We start from the raw sequence: 17,011 nt of genomic DNA, 5'->3' as shown, positions 1-17,011 counted from the left end.
TTTGCCCTAGAGGGCTGGCTTCTAAAAACCCCTCAAGCAGCTTATTAGCCTGTGAGGGATGGAAAGGAAAACTTGTACTTCTAGTTGCGGTATCAAATAACTGCAGATGAAAAATAAAGATAAGCAGTGAAAATTAATTGAATGAATTAAAAAACCCCCCAAATATAAATACTAGCTACACTTAAAACAGAAAAAAAGGGACACTGGGCTATACCGGACTGATCATTAACTGCTATAAATTAGCCCGACTCAGTATCTAAAAAAACCAACCTTGTTTTGTTTTGAAATGCTTCTATATAGCTCTTAACGTAATTTTATGTATTATGCTCATGAGGTATTTCTGTTGGTTTTTCTTGGAGATGAAGGTCCAGCTACAATCATTCCTCTTTCACCTTTGGCTGCCAGTAGCACTTGAAAATTTGTGATGGCACATATGCATATGTACACGTGGTATTTTGCAGGCAGATAAAACAGCTGAGCTGGCTAGCTGCAGCCTCCCCTAAATCAGAAGCTACCTGATTATGGTTAACTACATGCTTTACTCAGGTTACCAAATCTCTTTAAGCTGCAGCCTGAAATAACTTGAACTCAGCACCATCCTAACATAGCTGCGTGGGTTTTGAGCAAACCGTATCCAGCCACTTCAGGGCATGGGCAGGAGGAGTTCAGCTTTGCCTGAAGATGCCAGCCCAGGCTGCATGAGATGCAGCAGCTGAGCCTCCTGCAGAAGCCTCATCTACCTCTCCTGCAAAGTGGCTTCACACAGGAGCTTCAGGATGGCAACACCTTGTTTGTTCTTGTCTTTGCCAAAATCTAACTTTTCCCTTTCTCTACTAGCAGTCTCTTTTGCAACAAAGCAGAAAGTGGCAATGGAGCACGGTTTGATGCATGACTAAGACCGCTGTCCATTTCGGTTATGCCTCTGTTAAAATCTAATTGGTATCTTACATAAAGAACTGAGATTGTTTCTCACTGAGGATGTTGTGACTGCAGTGATTTAATGTCAGTAATCAAATGTTATGTACTATGCTTTGCATTGGTTATTTAAACAATTAAGGCCAAAATGGAGTCACTCTCCATTCATCCCTCAAAAACATTAAATTTGAAGGATGTTATGGCACATAATTTGTACGTGTGTATTTAGAAACAAATGCATGATGACTTGGTGAGGTTGGCCCAAACCTTGAAGGAAGGAGTTGGAATATATCGGATAAAATTTAGAGGATGAAGATGGTAAAGATGAAGCTAGGCACTCACAAGGGGAGCTAACTGGTGGTCCTCACTGAAGCTAAATCAATTGCAGACATGGCATCCAAAATGCCATGCCTGGCAAACCAGCCTAGCACCAAAAATTACTCTAAACCACGTCCATTCTTTGCTTGCCTCTTGAACAACCATATCAAGTGAGTCACTTGTGGTAGGCAGGGCCACGTTTCCTTCTCCCTGTCAAACCAGACTGAGTGGTAGCGTACTCCTGTCCTCGATCATGGATGGGCAATGACTGGTCCACACACATGCTCCAAAAGCTTGTTCTCACAGCCACGGTGTAAATATTACTCAATAAGTCTCCTTTCTGGAACTGCTTCTCTAGGAATGAAATTCCCCTTCAAAATATTTTTGGTTTGAAGAAATGGTTTTCATTTTTCTTACTAAAAACGAGTTTGCCTTTTTTTTTCCCACTGGCACATTCTGGTGGGCTACAGAGCGGAGAAGCCAATCCAGAACAACAAAGACAGACTTTTTTTTCCACTGGGCACGGCAAATTACCCCTATTTTCAGCTGGAGCTACACACAGAAGGGAATTTTGTAAAACTGCAAAAAACCATTGCATTGACCCTCCCAAATGAAGTTGCTTGTTGCCTTCTACATATAAGAGTAAATGGAGAGTTCTCCTAAACTGGGAAATATTCTGCAATAGCAGTAGAGGAAACCAAAGGGTTTGTTATGAGCAAAAGAAACCTTGTGAGCATAGTTTTGTTAGAAACACTGTACAGTTTTCTGTTCAGAGTGACACTTTCTAGGGCCATATACTACACTGCTCACCACCTTGCTGGTACAGGGCTGCAAAGTCTAGAGTTCTGTTGCACTTGGAGAGGAAGCCAGTGTTTCCCCTTCCCGGGGTGGTCTGCTGCAATGCCACCATCCGTAAGTGCTAGGAAAGCAGGTGGGTTTAGTAGACAAAGCTCCATATTCACTCCAGCAGAAACAATGAACTATGATCGAGACAGCCATTTAGAAACCTGTCATATCTCTGAATGAGATAAGGGCAAATTTATATACAAGATTCAAACAATGCAGAAATAAGGCAGATTTAAAAACAATGCCTGACGGGTAAAAATTGAAATGAACTCCTTCCTTCACTAGGTTAATAACAAATTCCTATTATTACTGTTATCATTATTCACGCACTATTACCATCTCTTACTTTCAAGGTAAGGTGAAGCTACAAATTATGTATCACCTCAGAAATTACTACCTTGAAAATGTGGACTTGTTAGTCATCATTGTATGCAGATTTCTGTACCACCACTAGGTCCTGCACTGACTAGAGCACGCTATCCCAAATCAATTCGTGTAGCCATTCTTAACTAAGCAATTATTCCCAATGCCTTGCTACTTAACATCACTAGAAAGAATAACAGCAATTGCCACAATCCACCAACTTTGGGAGGACATACCCCATATTCATATGCATTCCCTTTAGGTTAGTGCTCATAAAGAGCTGCTTCAGCTCGTAGCCAGGAGGAAACAGTGAGAGCATTTGGCCGACCAACGTCCCTTTCCTGGGTTCCCCAAAGGTGCCAAACCTGCACTAACCGTGCGGGGTTGCTCTGCAGCATGTTGACATACAACCCGATGAGTACATGTTCATCGGCCAGCCTGTCTGCAACATCGAGGCTGTACTGTAACCTGGAACGGGGTCGGGGGGAGAGAGGGTGCAGTCCGGACAGACAGAGGGAAATAAACAGAGAAAGCAGGAGCAAGTGAGATTGTGAAATGGGAATTTAGGAACCAAAACTTCAGCGTTCTTAGGAAAGCAAAACAAAACAAAAAAACCACAAGCGCAGAAATTATTTTGTTATGATTGTAATTTATATGTTAAGTATTTAATGGCTTAGGAGGGTAGAATCCCACTCGATTACAGTGCCAGCCTCAGAAATCAGTGAGATGCCAGATCGGGCCAGGGACTGGAGCTGTACAGTACCATTTAATTTGAAAATACAGCAGATTGTGAGGTTGGCACTATTTGCTTTAATATACTATGTATTACATATATACATTAAATATACATATGTTACAGACATGATTAACACACTAAAATCACAAGTTGGATTTGCTTGGAAGTGTCTGATCAAGACCTCACACATCCAGATGTACGTAAAAATATTTAAACATGCCCTACTTAGCTCACTGGGTTAATTGGTTATCACGATTTTCTCAGGTAAGATGTTTATAGAATACATTAAAAGTGGGAGGAATAGAGGAAAAGGTTTTGGTTTAGCTGTGTTAGTGAAGCTATGAACATAATCTCTCTTTAACTTACCCTTTGCCTTTCAAAAAAGCTGGAGCAGCCCTAGCCAGCAGTTTGCTCTGCTCTACTTCAGTACTCTTGGAAGGAGAGCTAGTTAATAAGACAGGAAAACTAAGAAGAGGGTCAACAGTGATGTCTGAAATTAATTACAGAACAGAGTTCAAACTCATTCAAGCGCCCTGGACTGAATAAAAATAACAGTAGAAGCTTTAAAGAATTTTTAGAAAACTTCAGGAATGTGAAGTCATGAATTAGAGTTTTCCCTCTGTTCTCCAAAAGCAAACTATAAAGCCTTCACTACAGAAAAGACGAACAGAATGTGCTTCTCTGACAAATGGAGAGCTGAAGGCTTGTGTAGTTTCCAGGTGGAGTCCAAGATAAACATCATCTTAAACACAGCTTTCAAGCTGGGAAAGCTTCACCGTAATAGCTAAATTGCTTTTCTCCACATTTGCCATAAGATTGTTTCAATAATCTATGGAAATATGCTTATTTAGATCCAGTGATGGGATACACCAGTTTAATTTTCAGAAGTACTGTTCTCCTGTTGTTTCAAAAAAATACACAGTTCATCAAACCCACTTTTTTTTCCTAATTACAGTTTTTAATAGATTGCAGTAACTGCATCTTTCCCAATGCTAAAATCTCCATGTTATTAAGCTAACACTGGCTAACAACAGAAGAGAATGACATGTTAGTTTTTCTTTCACGCTGCAGCATTTTTGGTTTAAAAAACAACAAAGCAAACAAAAATATATTTTACTTTCTTCTTTTTAAAAATTATTCACCTTTATTTTTTGGTTTAGCTACTGATAGTGTAAATGTCTGATCAAAAGATGGGTGTGTGAGCATGTATGCACCTGTCCATCCAGGTGCATGTGTGTATAGGCAGATGATGTTGCACAAAAGTGATTCATGACAAATCTGAGCAGATGTGGCTCTGATGGACTAAAGATCAAAACCTTTAATATTAGGACAAAGAAGGAATTCAGTAATATGAGGTGTGTGCCATTCCACTCCTTCCAGGAGGTCAAGGTTGGCAGTGGGGTTCTCAAAAGGATGGTACCAAACAAAGGGTGTCCTAAGAACCTTCGTCCTATTGATTTATAATAAATCTGGAAGATAGCTGAATGAAATGCTGTACTGCACAGCAAGAAAAAATGCTTGCTTCACATTTCTATGCCCATCAGCATGCTACTTATGTGTGCTGCACTTCCACTGAAGTGATATCCACGTAGATAAACATGCTCCATGATATCTAGAAGGATATGTTTTCCAACCATGTTTTCTTCCCAATTACAGAAGGAAAATGCATTCAGGGGGTACAGGGTGTGCCACTTCAGCCAAAAATGCAGCTTTTGGTTCTTAAAGTAAAGATAAATATGTTGCTGCAACAGGAGACCAAAGACCCCAGGGCAGATTTTGTGCTCTGCTTTATAACAGTGCAGTGTGATGCCTCCTCTACCAACCATAAGCTCTCCTCACCTATGCTCCAGAAGCAACATAGTTGGGGTGGAGGGACAGGCAAGCAAACGTTACTCATTGAGCAATTGATATCATGTCTATCAATGTCTGTTTCCTTCTCAGTTGATTCAGCAAACTTGTATCTTCCAACCTCTTCTTATGAGTCACATTTTCTAAGCTTTTCTGATGTCTGGGTGTCTCCTCTGGACTCTGTCATGCTGAGTAGCACATTTGTCCCCATGTTGTTGCCCTACACTGGGTGCAAACCTCCAGGCAGATGTCTCCTCCTCTAGGGAATGAGTTTTAATGGCTTTCCACATGATGCCCCAGGGTTAGATGCAATCTAATAATGGTATTGCTGACTTCAATTAGTTTGTGGCTCGCTGCAACTGCTAGGTCTGCTGTTACAATATTTCTGTCCATCCAATTATGCTCCATCTTTTATTTGATTATTTGCTTCCTTGCTACAGCACTTTTCACTTATAATTACTGAGTTTCCTCTAACTGATTTCAGATCATTTGGACATCAATTACTACCATTGCAACTGAGCTCATTTTTAATTTAGAAATTGCTCTCCAAGCACTCCTTCCCATAACTATTTCAACCTTTGTACCATCTACAAATTGCATACACTCACTCTGTTGCTCCCAATAGGTCATTACAAGAAATAGTGCATAGTGTCTGACTTCGGATAGCCTTCAAGAATCCCAGGTGGTTAGTCCTCCTCTTAGAATGACAGCAAACTTTTGAAAACATAATTACTGATTTTCAGTGTTGCTCTTATACTAATTTTGCCTAGTCCATACCTCCTCTGGGTACTTCCGTGTCATCTGGGACTATGTCAAAAGTCCTTTTAAGGTTAACCTGTATCATCTCTGCTACTTCTTTTTTACCCACTGGACCAGTTATCCTGTCAATGAAGTAAATTAGTTTGGTTTGACATAATTTGCTCTTGACAAATCCATGCTGGTTATTTCTCATTGGTTTATTATCCTCCAGGTGCTTACTAATTCTTTCATAATTTCAGTATCTTTGGATACCAAGGTTAGGCTGTCTCTTGTATAATCGCTTTGATCTTTGTCCCTTTTTCTGCCTTCAACCTTCCTTCATTGGGAAGAGCTGACATTTGTCCTTCTTGTTCTTCCGCATCTTCCTACATCCTCCACATATTCACCAAATACAGCTAATATGTCAGAGATGGTTTTGGCCACAGTGAGTTTCTCTGGGTCCTAGCAACTGGAACATATATTTTAAAGATATATTCCTGTTAAAATGGAACACTTAGTAAGACACCAAGGAATGCTTCCCCATCCAAATTAAGAGACAAAACCTCCAACTCTGAGCAGACGTCTACAAAGATGTAGACCTAATAATATTGGTGTAAATGTTATACCCTCTTTAGTGTCTACCTGGCTACTAAACAATCAGATATATAAACATTTCCTTTAACAGGTAGAATATTGCTGATGAAATAAGGAAGATTCTCATCTTGTTCTGAAAACAACAGACGAAGGCAACATACAGTTCAAGTCTACCATGCTCCTTAAAGATAGAAACATGGACAACAGCAGCAACAGTATGTTTTGCTCCAAAGTTAGCTGTTGTCCAGAAATTTGGCCTAATCTGGTGCTATGCCCAGGTAGAATATCCAATTCTTTTTAGCTTTTGTGTGGAGTTCAAAAAAGGCACTAGCTACTCTGACTCAGCATTAAGACTCAATTCCTCCTTGGCTATGGGCATTGATACCATAGTGCATTCTTTCCATCTACCACAGAATTGCCAAGTAATTTCAAGATCAGCAGACTGTGCTGCATCACCCCATTTATTCCAGTTTATTACTCCTTTAGAAGAACTAAATGTATTAGCTGGGGGGGGGGGGGGGGGACGGGACACGAGAAAAATGCAAGAAAAAACATTGTTTCATCTTATCCCACCTTAGCCCTATAATTTGATAGCTTAAAGAAGACATTTATTAAGAAAGAGAAGGATATTGTATCATTACTATGGTAGCTATGTAATTTAAGGCAGCACTAACAGACTGAAGCTGGGGAACATAAGAATCCAAATAAGGCAGAAAACATTAATTCAGGGTATAGAATTGTTCCTTTTGACTGGACAGAAGTTTCTATAATGCTCAATTTACCTGTTTTGACATAATATAGCCAATTCATTGGGTTTGCAAGGGCATTACCTACTCTGTAGCAATATTCCCTCTTTCTGCTGCCCTCTAGGTAATCTGAGATCACACACACACAAAAAAAAGAGATTAAAGCCAGAATATTAGCTACAGTAAAAAAGTTACAGGACTTGTGGTTTTAATCACATATTAGCTGTCAACACAGCAAATGACTATGATTTGGTATTTGGGAGAAGATCACAGATTTTTTCGTTTCTTCTTTTCTAATGTAAGTGCTTTAAAGTTGTTCTTGAGCTGTACAGAGCATATTGTTGATAACATGCTGTACATATTTAGACAAAAGGTGCTTGTAATTTTTATGCCAACCTCCTCATGAAAGCTCTCTTATGGACATGGTGGCTCAAACTAAGCAAAGCAAGCAGGGAAATTTTAAGGGATTTTGATTCTGAAGTGGCTTGAAGAAACTAAGCAGCATCTCAGGGAGAGCCTGAATCTGACCTCCTTTGAGCTTTGGAGTAATTGTGTACCCATCCATAACCAGTGTTTCAGATGCAATTAAACTGCAAAGAACATATAATGTTCAATCTCCTTTCAGCTGTTCCCCATAATTTGTCATTGTATTTACTAGTTATCGAAGATCTTTCCTCTAATAACATTCTTCTTCCCAGTTAATTTCCCCTTTTCACCCCTGAATCCAGAAATGAAGATGATATTGTGCTGAACTTATGAGACTGTATCCATTTCCAGCAGCAGAACGACTCAGTGTGCTGAAGTCAGCATTTCCTGCTACAGGGAGAAACTGGTTGCAAATGGTAATGTTCTTATGTCGACACAACTAACTGAAAAAAATACCATGGGAATGCTACAAATGACAGTCTGTGCCAATTCTCCCTTGCATAAGCATTCTAATTATATAAAAACTTTCTTTAAAACAGTCTGAAACCTCTGGACTAGATTGCGACACAAATTAAAGTAACTATAAGTTATCTGCAATAAAAAAACAGCCAGCAGAGCTTTTAGCATTGATTACGTTCAGCTAGAAATTTTACCCTGAGTTTGTACAATTTTTATTATAATATGAATCACGGAGCATTTAATATAAAATCAGCACAATTGCAAACAGAGCTGTCATAGTCTGTTTCTCTGATGTATGAGAGGATGAGCTTCCACTAATGAGGCCTGATTTTCCCAGGGCAATAATAACAGTAAAACCTAAAAGAATGAATGAAGATACTGTTATTAGTCTAATAGTGATTGAAGAACTTGGCATTTAGCAGAAATGTACCTTGGTCTCAGTACTTTCTTACTGAATTATAGCTAATGCTCATGGATTAATCAAAATAGAAAACAAGAAAGGTCATTACACTCCACAGTAAAAAAAAAAAAAAAAAAAAAGAGGCAAATATTTTTATCCAGTTGCATATTTCTTTTATGCAGAATGAAATAGGCTCTTCCTTTAGGTCACTAAGATGAGAGGGAATGCTGGAAAAGGGTGCAGCAGCCAGAGGCATCGGTCCAAATCCAGTGCTTGCTACATAAATGGGAAGCCTTCATTAGCTTTTGTAGGATTTAGATCTGCCTTTTCTGTGGCCATTTTGAAAAGCAAAGCAAAGGGGTCTGGGGAAGGTTATTGGCAAGCAGCAATTGTTACTGCAGAACAGTAACCACCAGCAGCGAGAGCTGCAGAAGAGGAAGAGGAGGCTGGCTGTGAGACCTGGAGTCATTTCCAGGCTCTTGTGAAAGCCTCTTTCGTTCCTTGGTCAAGAACACAACAGGCAAGTCATACACTGATGATAAAACCATAAAGGTGCAGGTTTTTTGGTTTTCAAAAACAACGTTTCCAACTTCCACTGGATACGTTAATATTAATTCTACGTGAAAGGGTGAATTTGTGCTGTGCAGAAGCAAGAGAAGTTGGCAAAGCCCACAGCCAGCAGGAAGTCTACTCAAAAGACTAATTGGAGCCGCAGAAACCCTCTAGCCCACCAGAGCCTTCCTTAAAGAATATCTTTAGTAGTTTAGCAGAATCTCTAATGATTTAGTGCATGAGCTACAGAACTATGGTGATTAGTGGGTTAGTGCTCTCATACTGACCGTGAATTGTTGTGAAGCTGATTTACATACAGCTTTATAAGAGAATGCTCATCAGCCACAGGACTGGCTGCATGTATACCCCCAAGTAACCTGAATGATTCAAACAATGAAACCTTGTTAATAGCCCAAAAAGTATACACAGAGAGCAGTGTGTTCAGAGTTGGTTGATTACAATAAATGCAATTTGCAAACATTTAGCAAGGATACTGACTTAACAGTCTGTAGGGTGTTTCTTCTTTCTAATAAAAAAATGCAAATTAAATTTATAAGAGATAAAAATAAAAATAATGAGAATAAGCTGTCAATCACTTAAAATCCTGCTACATCAATGGAACAAAATTTACAAAACTTTTAATATACAAGCAATGTAATTGGTTTACATATCAGGGTACTGTTAACTGTAAAAAAAGCCAGAACTGACTGCTGCATCATGGAAACTTTTTGCTGTATAAGGATGTTGTACTATCCACTTATAAGGAAGTCTGGGTACCTATGGTTGGGATGGGTTTATTGTCTCCTGCCTTCAGGGGATTCTCCATCAGGGAGTTTTTCCTCTAGGAGAAAAGGAATTCTAATGGCTCAGGAATCACATACATTTAATCCTGATAGTTAAAGACAGTCAGTTGCATTACTAAAGAACACAAAAGTAAAATAATCAGGAATTTTTCATATGTAAAGAAAAACAAGCAGCACAATAGATAGTGCTGTGATTATTACTGCAGGTCCCTGGCCTAAATGGCAAGGCATACTGCTGTTGAATGAGCACAGGGACTGCCTGGGGATAAACAGAAGCAACAGCTACACTCTTAAAGAGCATTGCTCTTAATGACCTGTCCTGGAGAGGCCACAAATAGATTATCCTGCCTTGCACATAAAATCCCATATTTTCCAACAACAGAAATGAATTTGCAGTTGCAGTCTCACTGTCTGCATAGGCAGCTGATCTGGTCTCGGGGGCTGCTTTGGGACTGGCTTGCAAAAAGCATCTCTATCACAGCAGCTACTTGCACTAAGGTAACACTGAGAGTTTACAGTTCATAGCTCCTGGTAACCAAGTTCATAAATCAAAGTAGCAGGAAACTATCTTTATTGTGAGATTGCAGTGTGGTACACTGGGGGTTTGGTTTTGGTGTTAAAATGCGTAGCCATGCATACCCCAAGATTGCGTTTGGTTATTTGGGAACGCTGAAGCACTGACACATACAGCAGGAACCAAGCAATAAAATGCACTCAGGGAAGACATATTGCTCATCTTCCCCAGTACAGCAGGAAGTTATTTTTCTGCCACCTTCTCATCTATGTGCATTGGTAGGCTTACATAGATTGGGTGAGACAGCTAGCAAATGCTACACGCATATTTTGCCTGTATGAGCCAAAATACTGAGCCAAACTGTATATAGTCAGCTGCAAGCACCTTTCTTTGGGATTAATGTTTCTGACACCTCTTCTCTGATTTGTTTGCTGAAGGGTCACCATATTCCAAGACTACTCCTTCTCTCTTGTAGCCTTTAATGAAAGTCTGAGTGGTTTAACAGGAGTAAGGATGTCTTGCTATATCTTGCAAGTATGAAAACATTTTCTCTTTGTTCGTATCATATCTTGCAGCATGATGCAGGCATTCCCAGTAAGCAACGGCATGTCCCAGTTCCTGTTCCCACAGCGCTGCTATGAAATGGCTTCTCACCAACACCCCATTTTCAGCCCCTATGGGAGGATGCCTAGGCTGCATGTGAGCACATTTAGTGGGACGTAATGGTTCAAATGAGAACCAAAGTTCTGTGCTCTGTTGTGAGGTGCTTGGGGTGCCCTAACTCCAGCTCTCCATCCAGATATCTCAGTATCAGTCCAAAATAACCAAGACATTTCTCTGCTCACATGTGTTAATTTTATTTTGGGTTTGTTTTTTTCTGGGGGGAATTGAAAATTGAAACCTCCACCACTCTCACATATTAGATTAGGATAAGAACTCACCTTCTGTTTGCAAAAGGACTTCCTGAGGGAACAGAGTGGGAGAAGAGTGTGTCGTTCATGCTGGTTACTGGTCGGGGGGGCCTAGAAGGCGGCAAAATACCCAGTTGCGTTAATTTTGCACAAAAGAAAACTCATCAGCAACAGTATTTACAGAGAATTAAACGAGCTTCTTGTCAAAGTAACATGCCTACTAGCACCTTTTGCTTTAAGTAGCAACAGTTCCAAATTAAAGACGCTGTGTTTTTAACCAGAAGTTGATAAAAACACACTGTTACTTAGGCCTGGAAAGAAATAATGCTTTTGTGTGGGCTGAGGTAAGCAACTTGCTTGATTCTTTTTCCTCCTTTGGCAAAACCACTGCTATGCCATTTTTTCTTTCCAGAGCCTGCAGTCCACAGTGCAGTCACTGCTTTCAACCAGCTAGGCTGAGCACTGGTAGCAGGTTTGCTGTGGCAGCATGGAGGTCTGCAGGGGGTAATTGCCAATAAATTACACATCTTTTCATGAGGTTATCCCTGGCCCTACGCTCCATGCTACCATATCCACGTAGTGACCACAGTGTACTCATACCCCTCAGCAGGCCATAAACCACATGTAGTACTAAACTGGTTTAACTGCAAAGCTTTTCAACTGGTGCATCAACCCCCCAAATCAAAATTTAAAATAAGTATCTAGTTTAAGAGGACCCATTGATAATGATGGCTTTATTATTACATTCTTTATTTCCTGCTCTTACTAAAAATGAAATGAAAAGGAATATTTCCTCTGCTTTCTTTTATTGTCTACTCTTAAAAAATATTTTATGTATAATTTTTTCTTCTGTATCCATTAAGGAGAAATTTCCCCTTCTTAATGGACTTCTTATGCAGTATTGGGCACAAGACATAGACACTCTGGAAAAACTAAAAAATGTTATTAAAATCACAGGGTTTTCAATCAGATATGAGCAGAACCTGAAGCCATATAATTCACACTTCAAATTGCCTAGATTTCAAGTTGGTTAATATCCCTTTTAAGCTCTGTGAAAGATCTGTCTTGCTTTCTGAATTCTGCAGATGTGCAAATCAAAATATAGTAGCCATCTGCAAAATATTCACTGGTCTCCAATTGTGCAAGACAACTGATCATCCAAACCATTTACAATAAATTAAGAAAGCCAGTTCTGCACAGAAATGAACTATTACTATATGTTTTCTTCCTTATTTTGTAACTGTTAGAAGACAAGCATAAATGTGTGGTCTTTGACAAGTCCAAATGGATTTCTCAGCCTGACAATACCACATCAATTTTAAGTAGTTTAAAACTGGGAGTAGAGAGGAGTAGGATTTGGCATGTTATTTATTTATATGAAAATACAGTTTTAGCCTCACCCTGCATCTTCAGACCCGTGGGAAAAACTCCAGTTCTGGTCAGTCATGAATTTGAGAAGCAGCACTTTGTGCTATGTGTACTTATGGAGAAGTGCTTAATATTATTTTTCATGGACTCCATCAAAGCTAGGAAGAGCCTGGATGAGGCCATGATCAGAGCCAATCCACTGGAAAGGTGATTGTGCTATGAGTCTTGAAATACAGAGATTTGAAAATAAACTTCAAGAGAATACTTAGAAACTAATTTTATTTAATGGGTAAGCAACTGGTATTTTGTTGCCTGGGAATTGTAAACTGGTAACTGACATAGGAGAAATAGTTCACACCAACTACATGTGACTACTGCATTTTTCCTTTTCTCAGTGCACTCACTGGGCAGCAGACGCATTCCGAAACTAATTGGGCCCAGGCTGGGGTTTCTGAAAGATGGGTCCAACCCTGGGGTGTGGAATCCTAAACAGCGGAGGAGAAGAGAGGAGAGGCTGGTTCTCAACACTGTCCTAGAGGAGGAGGCAGGAGGAGTACTCCCTTGGCAGAGTTTGGGCTCTGCTTTGTCTTGCACCCAGTCTACGTCTGCTGATGCAGTAGGAAGAGGGTATGTGGCAGCCACTTACTTCAGCAGTTCACCACATACACACTTCAGGTTAATGTCTTGCCTAAGCTTTATCTCAAAATAGGGGTGGAAGAGAAAGCTTCTAAGCCCCAAAAGAGCTCTTTCCTTTCACTGTCTCTGTATTCAAAGACAATTATTTATTTGGCTCTGGACTCTGATATAAAGTTAAGGAATGGTAATAATGAGATTATTGCATTTTTTTCCAAACTTCTTCCTCCAATAAGTGTACTAAAGAAGAAAAATACTCACCAAGTATCTCTTTTGCAGCCAAAATGAAATGGAAAAGAGATCATTAATTAAATTGTCAGTTTAATAGGTATGTGGTTTAAGCAGTGCATTGGACATACTCCATTTCTTACGACCCTGATTCTGCAAAAAGCATGACAGCCTCTATGCATAAAAGGTCATTGATCTGTTTACATATGCAGAGTTACTATTGTGTACAAATGTCTATAAACTCCAAGGCTTTGCTTAAGTTTTGTGACTAGCATTAGTTTGTCAATTCTCCTATGAAGGAAACTATATTAAACTAATCCAAGCTTTTCCAAGGCGAGTTTCTTAAAGGCTGAAGCCCATTGTCACATTCCTTTGGTTCAGCTTGAATATCAAATGGATGTTCAAACATACATATACAATTGTGTGATGTGGTAAGACAAGAACAGCAGACATTATGGTAAAGCAAAGGAAAACTCAGCTATTGACTATAAATGTATATCTTTCTGAGGTTATTTCTAAACTTCTGGAAGTGCGTGATTAAGCTTTCTGATAAAAGTGAGCTGATGATACTCAATCAACTTTCCCCAAGGAAGCAAAAACCACTTAATACTATTGAAATATGCTATGTAATAAATGCACGTTATGGCATAACACATACCCACAGTAATAAACCAAATTAAATAAGAGGAATTTTCCAAAAAGTGCTCCATGCTGGTCTAACCTCTTCACACTGATCTAAAAACCAATGCTCCCACAGGCTCAGATGGAAACGAAGTCAGACCAGTGCAGAATGCATTTGAAAAATACCTCCATGATGCACTGTCCACACCATTTGTCATCTCTGCAGTCTGGTGTTTGTTTTTTGTTGCCAATCTTATGTATAGAAAGGAAAAATGACCCCTCCGTCGGTGGGGGGAGTTCCTCCATCAGGTTAATGACACCTTGATAACTGCTTCTCTAGATGAGCCTTAGATGTGTTTCTTGCTTAATTGAAAATTTTGCGTGGCACCAGTAAAACAAAAAAAACCATGCAGTCTTTCTGTCTGGTACCACTCAAAGGTGCAAGATTGATGAAAAGGAAAGGCTGTATAGTAAGGCAGAGAGTACTTGTCCTCATTTAAGCTAGAAGCTAAGAAAAAGATACTGTTTTGTTGCCAAAATTCTTCCTTTTAATGCACATATAAAACCCTTTTTGCCTGGATTCCTGCCCAGAGCTGTTTCTCTCAACTTCCATTATGTTTAAAAATAAAAATCACATCAGCGAGAAGATATTCTCAATGAGGTACTGTAGCATATCTCTCCCTTCAGTTAATTTATGTGAACTATGCTATAGATCATGCTACCTCCACAACTTACAGGTTTTTCACTCATGTATCATTATAGCTAATATTACATTGCCAAGTTATATTGCCTTCAATCTATGAATAAAGAGAAACTCTATCATAAAACAAAATAGATGGTGGTTTGTTCTCACATCCAATCACTCTAAATTACGTCTATATAGTTAGGAAGAAGGGAAGGTGTTAAGTTCACAGCAAAGATTTGGAACAGATCCTACTCAATTAAGGTACCTTCCCCTTGCCTTGCCTAAATGCATTTAATCCATTCGCACTAGCCCAGTTTTCACTACCGTTATCTCCTGACATAGCCCCAGGCCTTCAAGGGCCTCCAGCCAACAGGGAACAGAGGCTTCTCTTTCAGTTTCATGCTCCTTGCCTCTTTCCATTTCTCTTAAGAATGGCCAAAATCTGCCCTGTGAAATTATCACTGACTTGCCAGCAGAGCCAGGCTTTTATACCAGGCACGGCAGTGGGGTAGCTCAGCAGATCCAATTCTGGATGATTTCTTCCAAAGAACAACATCCTCCTGTCATACCTCCATAAAGAGGTGCAGGGGTTTTAACTGATAGTCAAGCGTAACAGGGATTTAGCACAGGTATCTGTCAGAGATACCTTGTGTCTCAAAAGCAGAGCACTCTTACACCTTGAAAAAGTTCTGCTGTAACCACATGAGGAGGACCATCAGCATGATTTACCCTTAAAATGTCAGGTAGGTCAGACACACTTTCCAGGTGTCACACGGCCCACATTGGCCAGCATGCACTCGCCCTTAAAGATGCTACACACAAACATTCAATACTGACAAAAATAAGTCTGTATAATAATTACAGACCAGAATAGTTCCAGCAGCCGGTAATACAGATATGCAGCATGCAAATACAATTTCGATGGCTGCTGCCTGAAATGCTTCAGTCAGGGCCCCTGGGAAAATGGTTAAGATATTTTCCTAAGAAATATATCAGAATAAGAGAAATACTTTAAAGACAGTATTTTTTGAATAATTTTTCCATGTTAATTTCTTTGTAACTTTCTTCCAACCAATGTCTTGATTTTTCCTGAATTCTATGGAAAATTTAACTTTTTTTTTTTAAGGACCCAGGAAGCAAAGGTAAAACAAACTGATAAATGAAGAAATCTGAGCAACTGCCACTATGCATGGTGGAGACACTTTAGAAAAAAAAAAATCCAAAGTGATAATTTCCCCACCCTGCACAAATACATTTTCTCCCTGCTTTGAGTTTCTTGACTCCTGTAGAAAAAAAGTAGTGACACAAACTTCTACACCAAATAATAATTTTTATATATAAAAATACAAAAATGTAAAGAGAATAGACTCTTTTCAATTGACTTGGCAATTAAAGACACACTTCTCATGCAGACTCATGTAACTCTTCAGGGCTGGGTGAAGCCACAGCTCCACTAAAGCCAGTGAGAACTCTGACGCTGATTTCAACAAAATTGGTCAGACTTCATTTTTCTCTGGTGCCTTGTGTCAAGACATACCCGTGAGACACTGGAGTTGAGTCTCTAGATGACAAAACTAATGTTCTCAACATTAATACATCCCAAAGTGCTGAAACTCTAATGGATCGCACAGGTAGCTCTTGAGGAGAATGGGGACATACCAACATCACATCCCAGTATTTGGTTACATGTACATATCCCACTGACTTTTCAAGTGAACTCACACCAGAACATTTTTATACCAAATAACCCTACCAGCAAATTTGCACTTGTGATGCATTGAACTTGATACGCCACAGCTGCCTCTCGTTTTGTTCAGAGCCATAGTATCTACACTCAGTGTAAGCAACGCCTACGACAAAGCTTACTTTCTCTACAGCACACAGATACTTACACAATATGAGCCAGGTTTAGAGGTTTTTCAGGCTGGTCAGGGAACATTGGGTGCAAAGGTTCACGGCTGGAAGCACAGCTTAAAGACTTGCTAAGTGCATTAGTTAGCTTCTTAGCAGGTGATTTCTGGGAGGAACAAGGAAGGTAGAGGTAATCTGGACAAGTAAGGTGCATACTCTTTCTGCTATAGGAAGCACAAAACAACAGGCAGCTCTATAGCTTACATACCTATGACTGACATCTCCCTTGCCCCCCTCCCACTCCGAGAGTCTGGTAAGGCAAAGACTGCTCAGTTTGGAGGAAAGATTACTCTTACCTTCAGGGGCCTTTAAGAGTAGGCTCGGGGGTATATCTATATGGACAGATGCAGTTGCCATGGCTTCTTTGCAATGCCGCACTCGGGTAGTATTGAATGA

General features: G+C 39.7%; 1 protein-coding gene across 3 annotated transcripts in view; it reads right to left on the bottom strand.

Moving 5' to 3' along the window:
* DTNA (dystrobrevin, alpha) overlaps nt 1–17,011 on the bottom strand; it is a 99,136-nt gene that overhangs the window by 33,338 nt on the left and 48,787 nt on the right. Inside the window, exons 8-14 of one of the 3 annotated variants that reach the window (XM_010574372.1) lie at nt 16,597–16,721; nt 13,432–13,440; nt 11,200–11,280; nt 9,440–9,463; nt 9,229–9,318; nt 3,545–3,622; nt 2,818–2,910 (exon numbers count right to left, since the gene is read on the bottom strand). In XM_010574372.1, coding sequence (XP_010572674.1) covers nt 2,818–2,910; nt 3,545–3,622; nt 9,229–9,318; nt 9,440–9,463; nt 11,200–11,280; nt 13,432–13,440; nt 16,597–16,721 — 500 coding nt within the window. Of the gene's footprint in view, nt 1–2,817; nt 2,911–3,544; nt 3,623–9,228; nt 9,319–9,439; nt 9,464–11,199; nt 11,281–13,431; nt 13,441–15,776; nt 15,783–16,596; nt 16,722–17,011 lie in introns of all 3 variants that reach the window. The other 2 variants (XM_010574374.1, XM_010574373.1) reach the window with 2 other exon arrangements.

Source organism: Haliaeetus leucocephalus, unplaced genomic scaffold (genome assembly GCF_000737465.1).
Source record: "Haliaeetus leucocephalus isolate CR32 unplaced genomic scaffold, Haliaeetus_leucocephalus-4.0 Scaffold428, whole genome shotgun sequence".
Taxonomy (NCBI): Eukaryota; Metazoa; Chordata; class Aves; order Accipitriformes; family Accipitridae; genus Haliaeetus; species Haliaeetus leucocephalus.
Note: the sequence above shows the minus strand (reverse complement) of the source record. Positions and strands in the feature narration are given on the sequence as shown.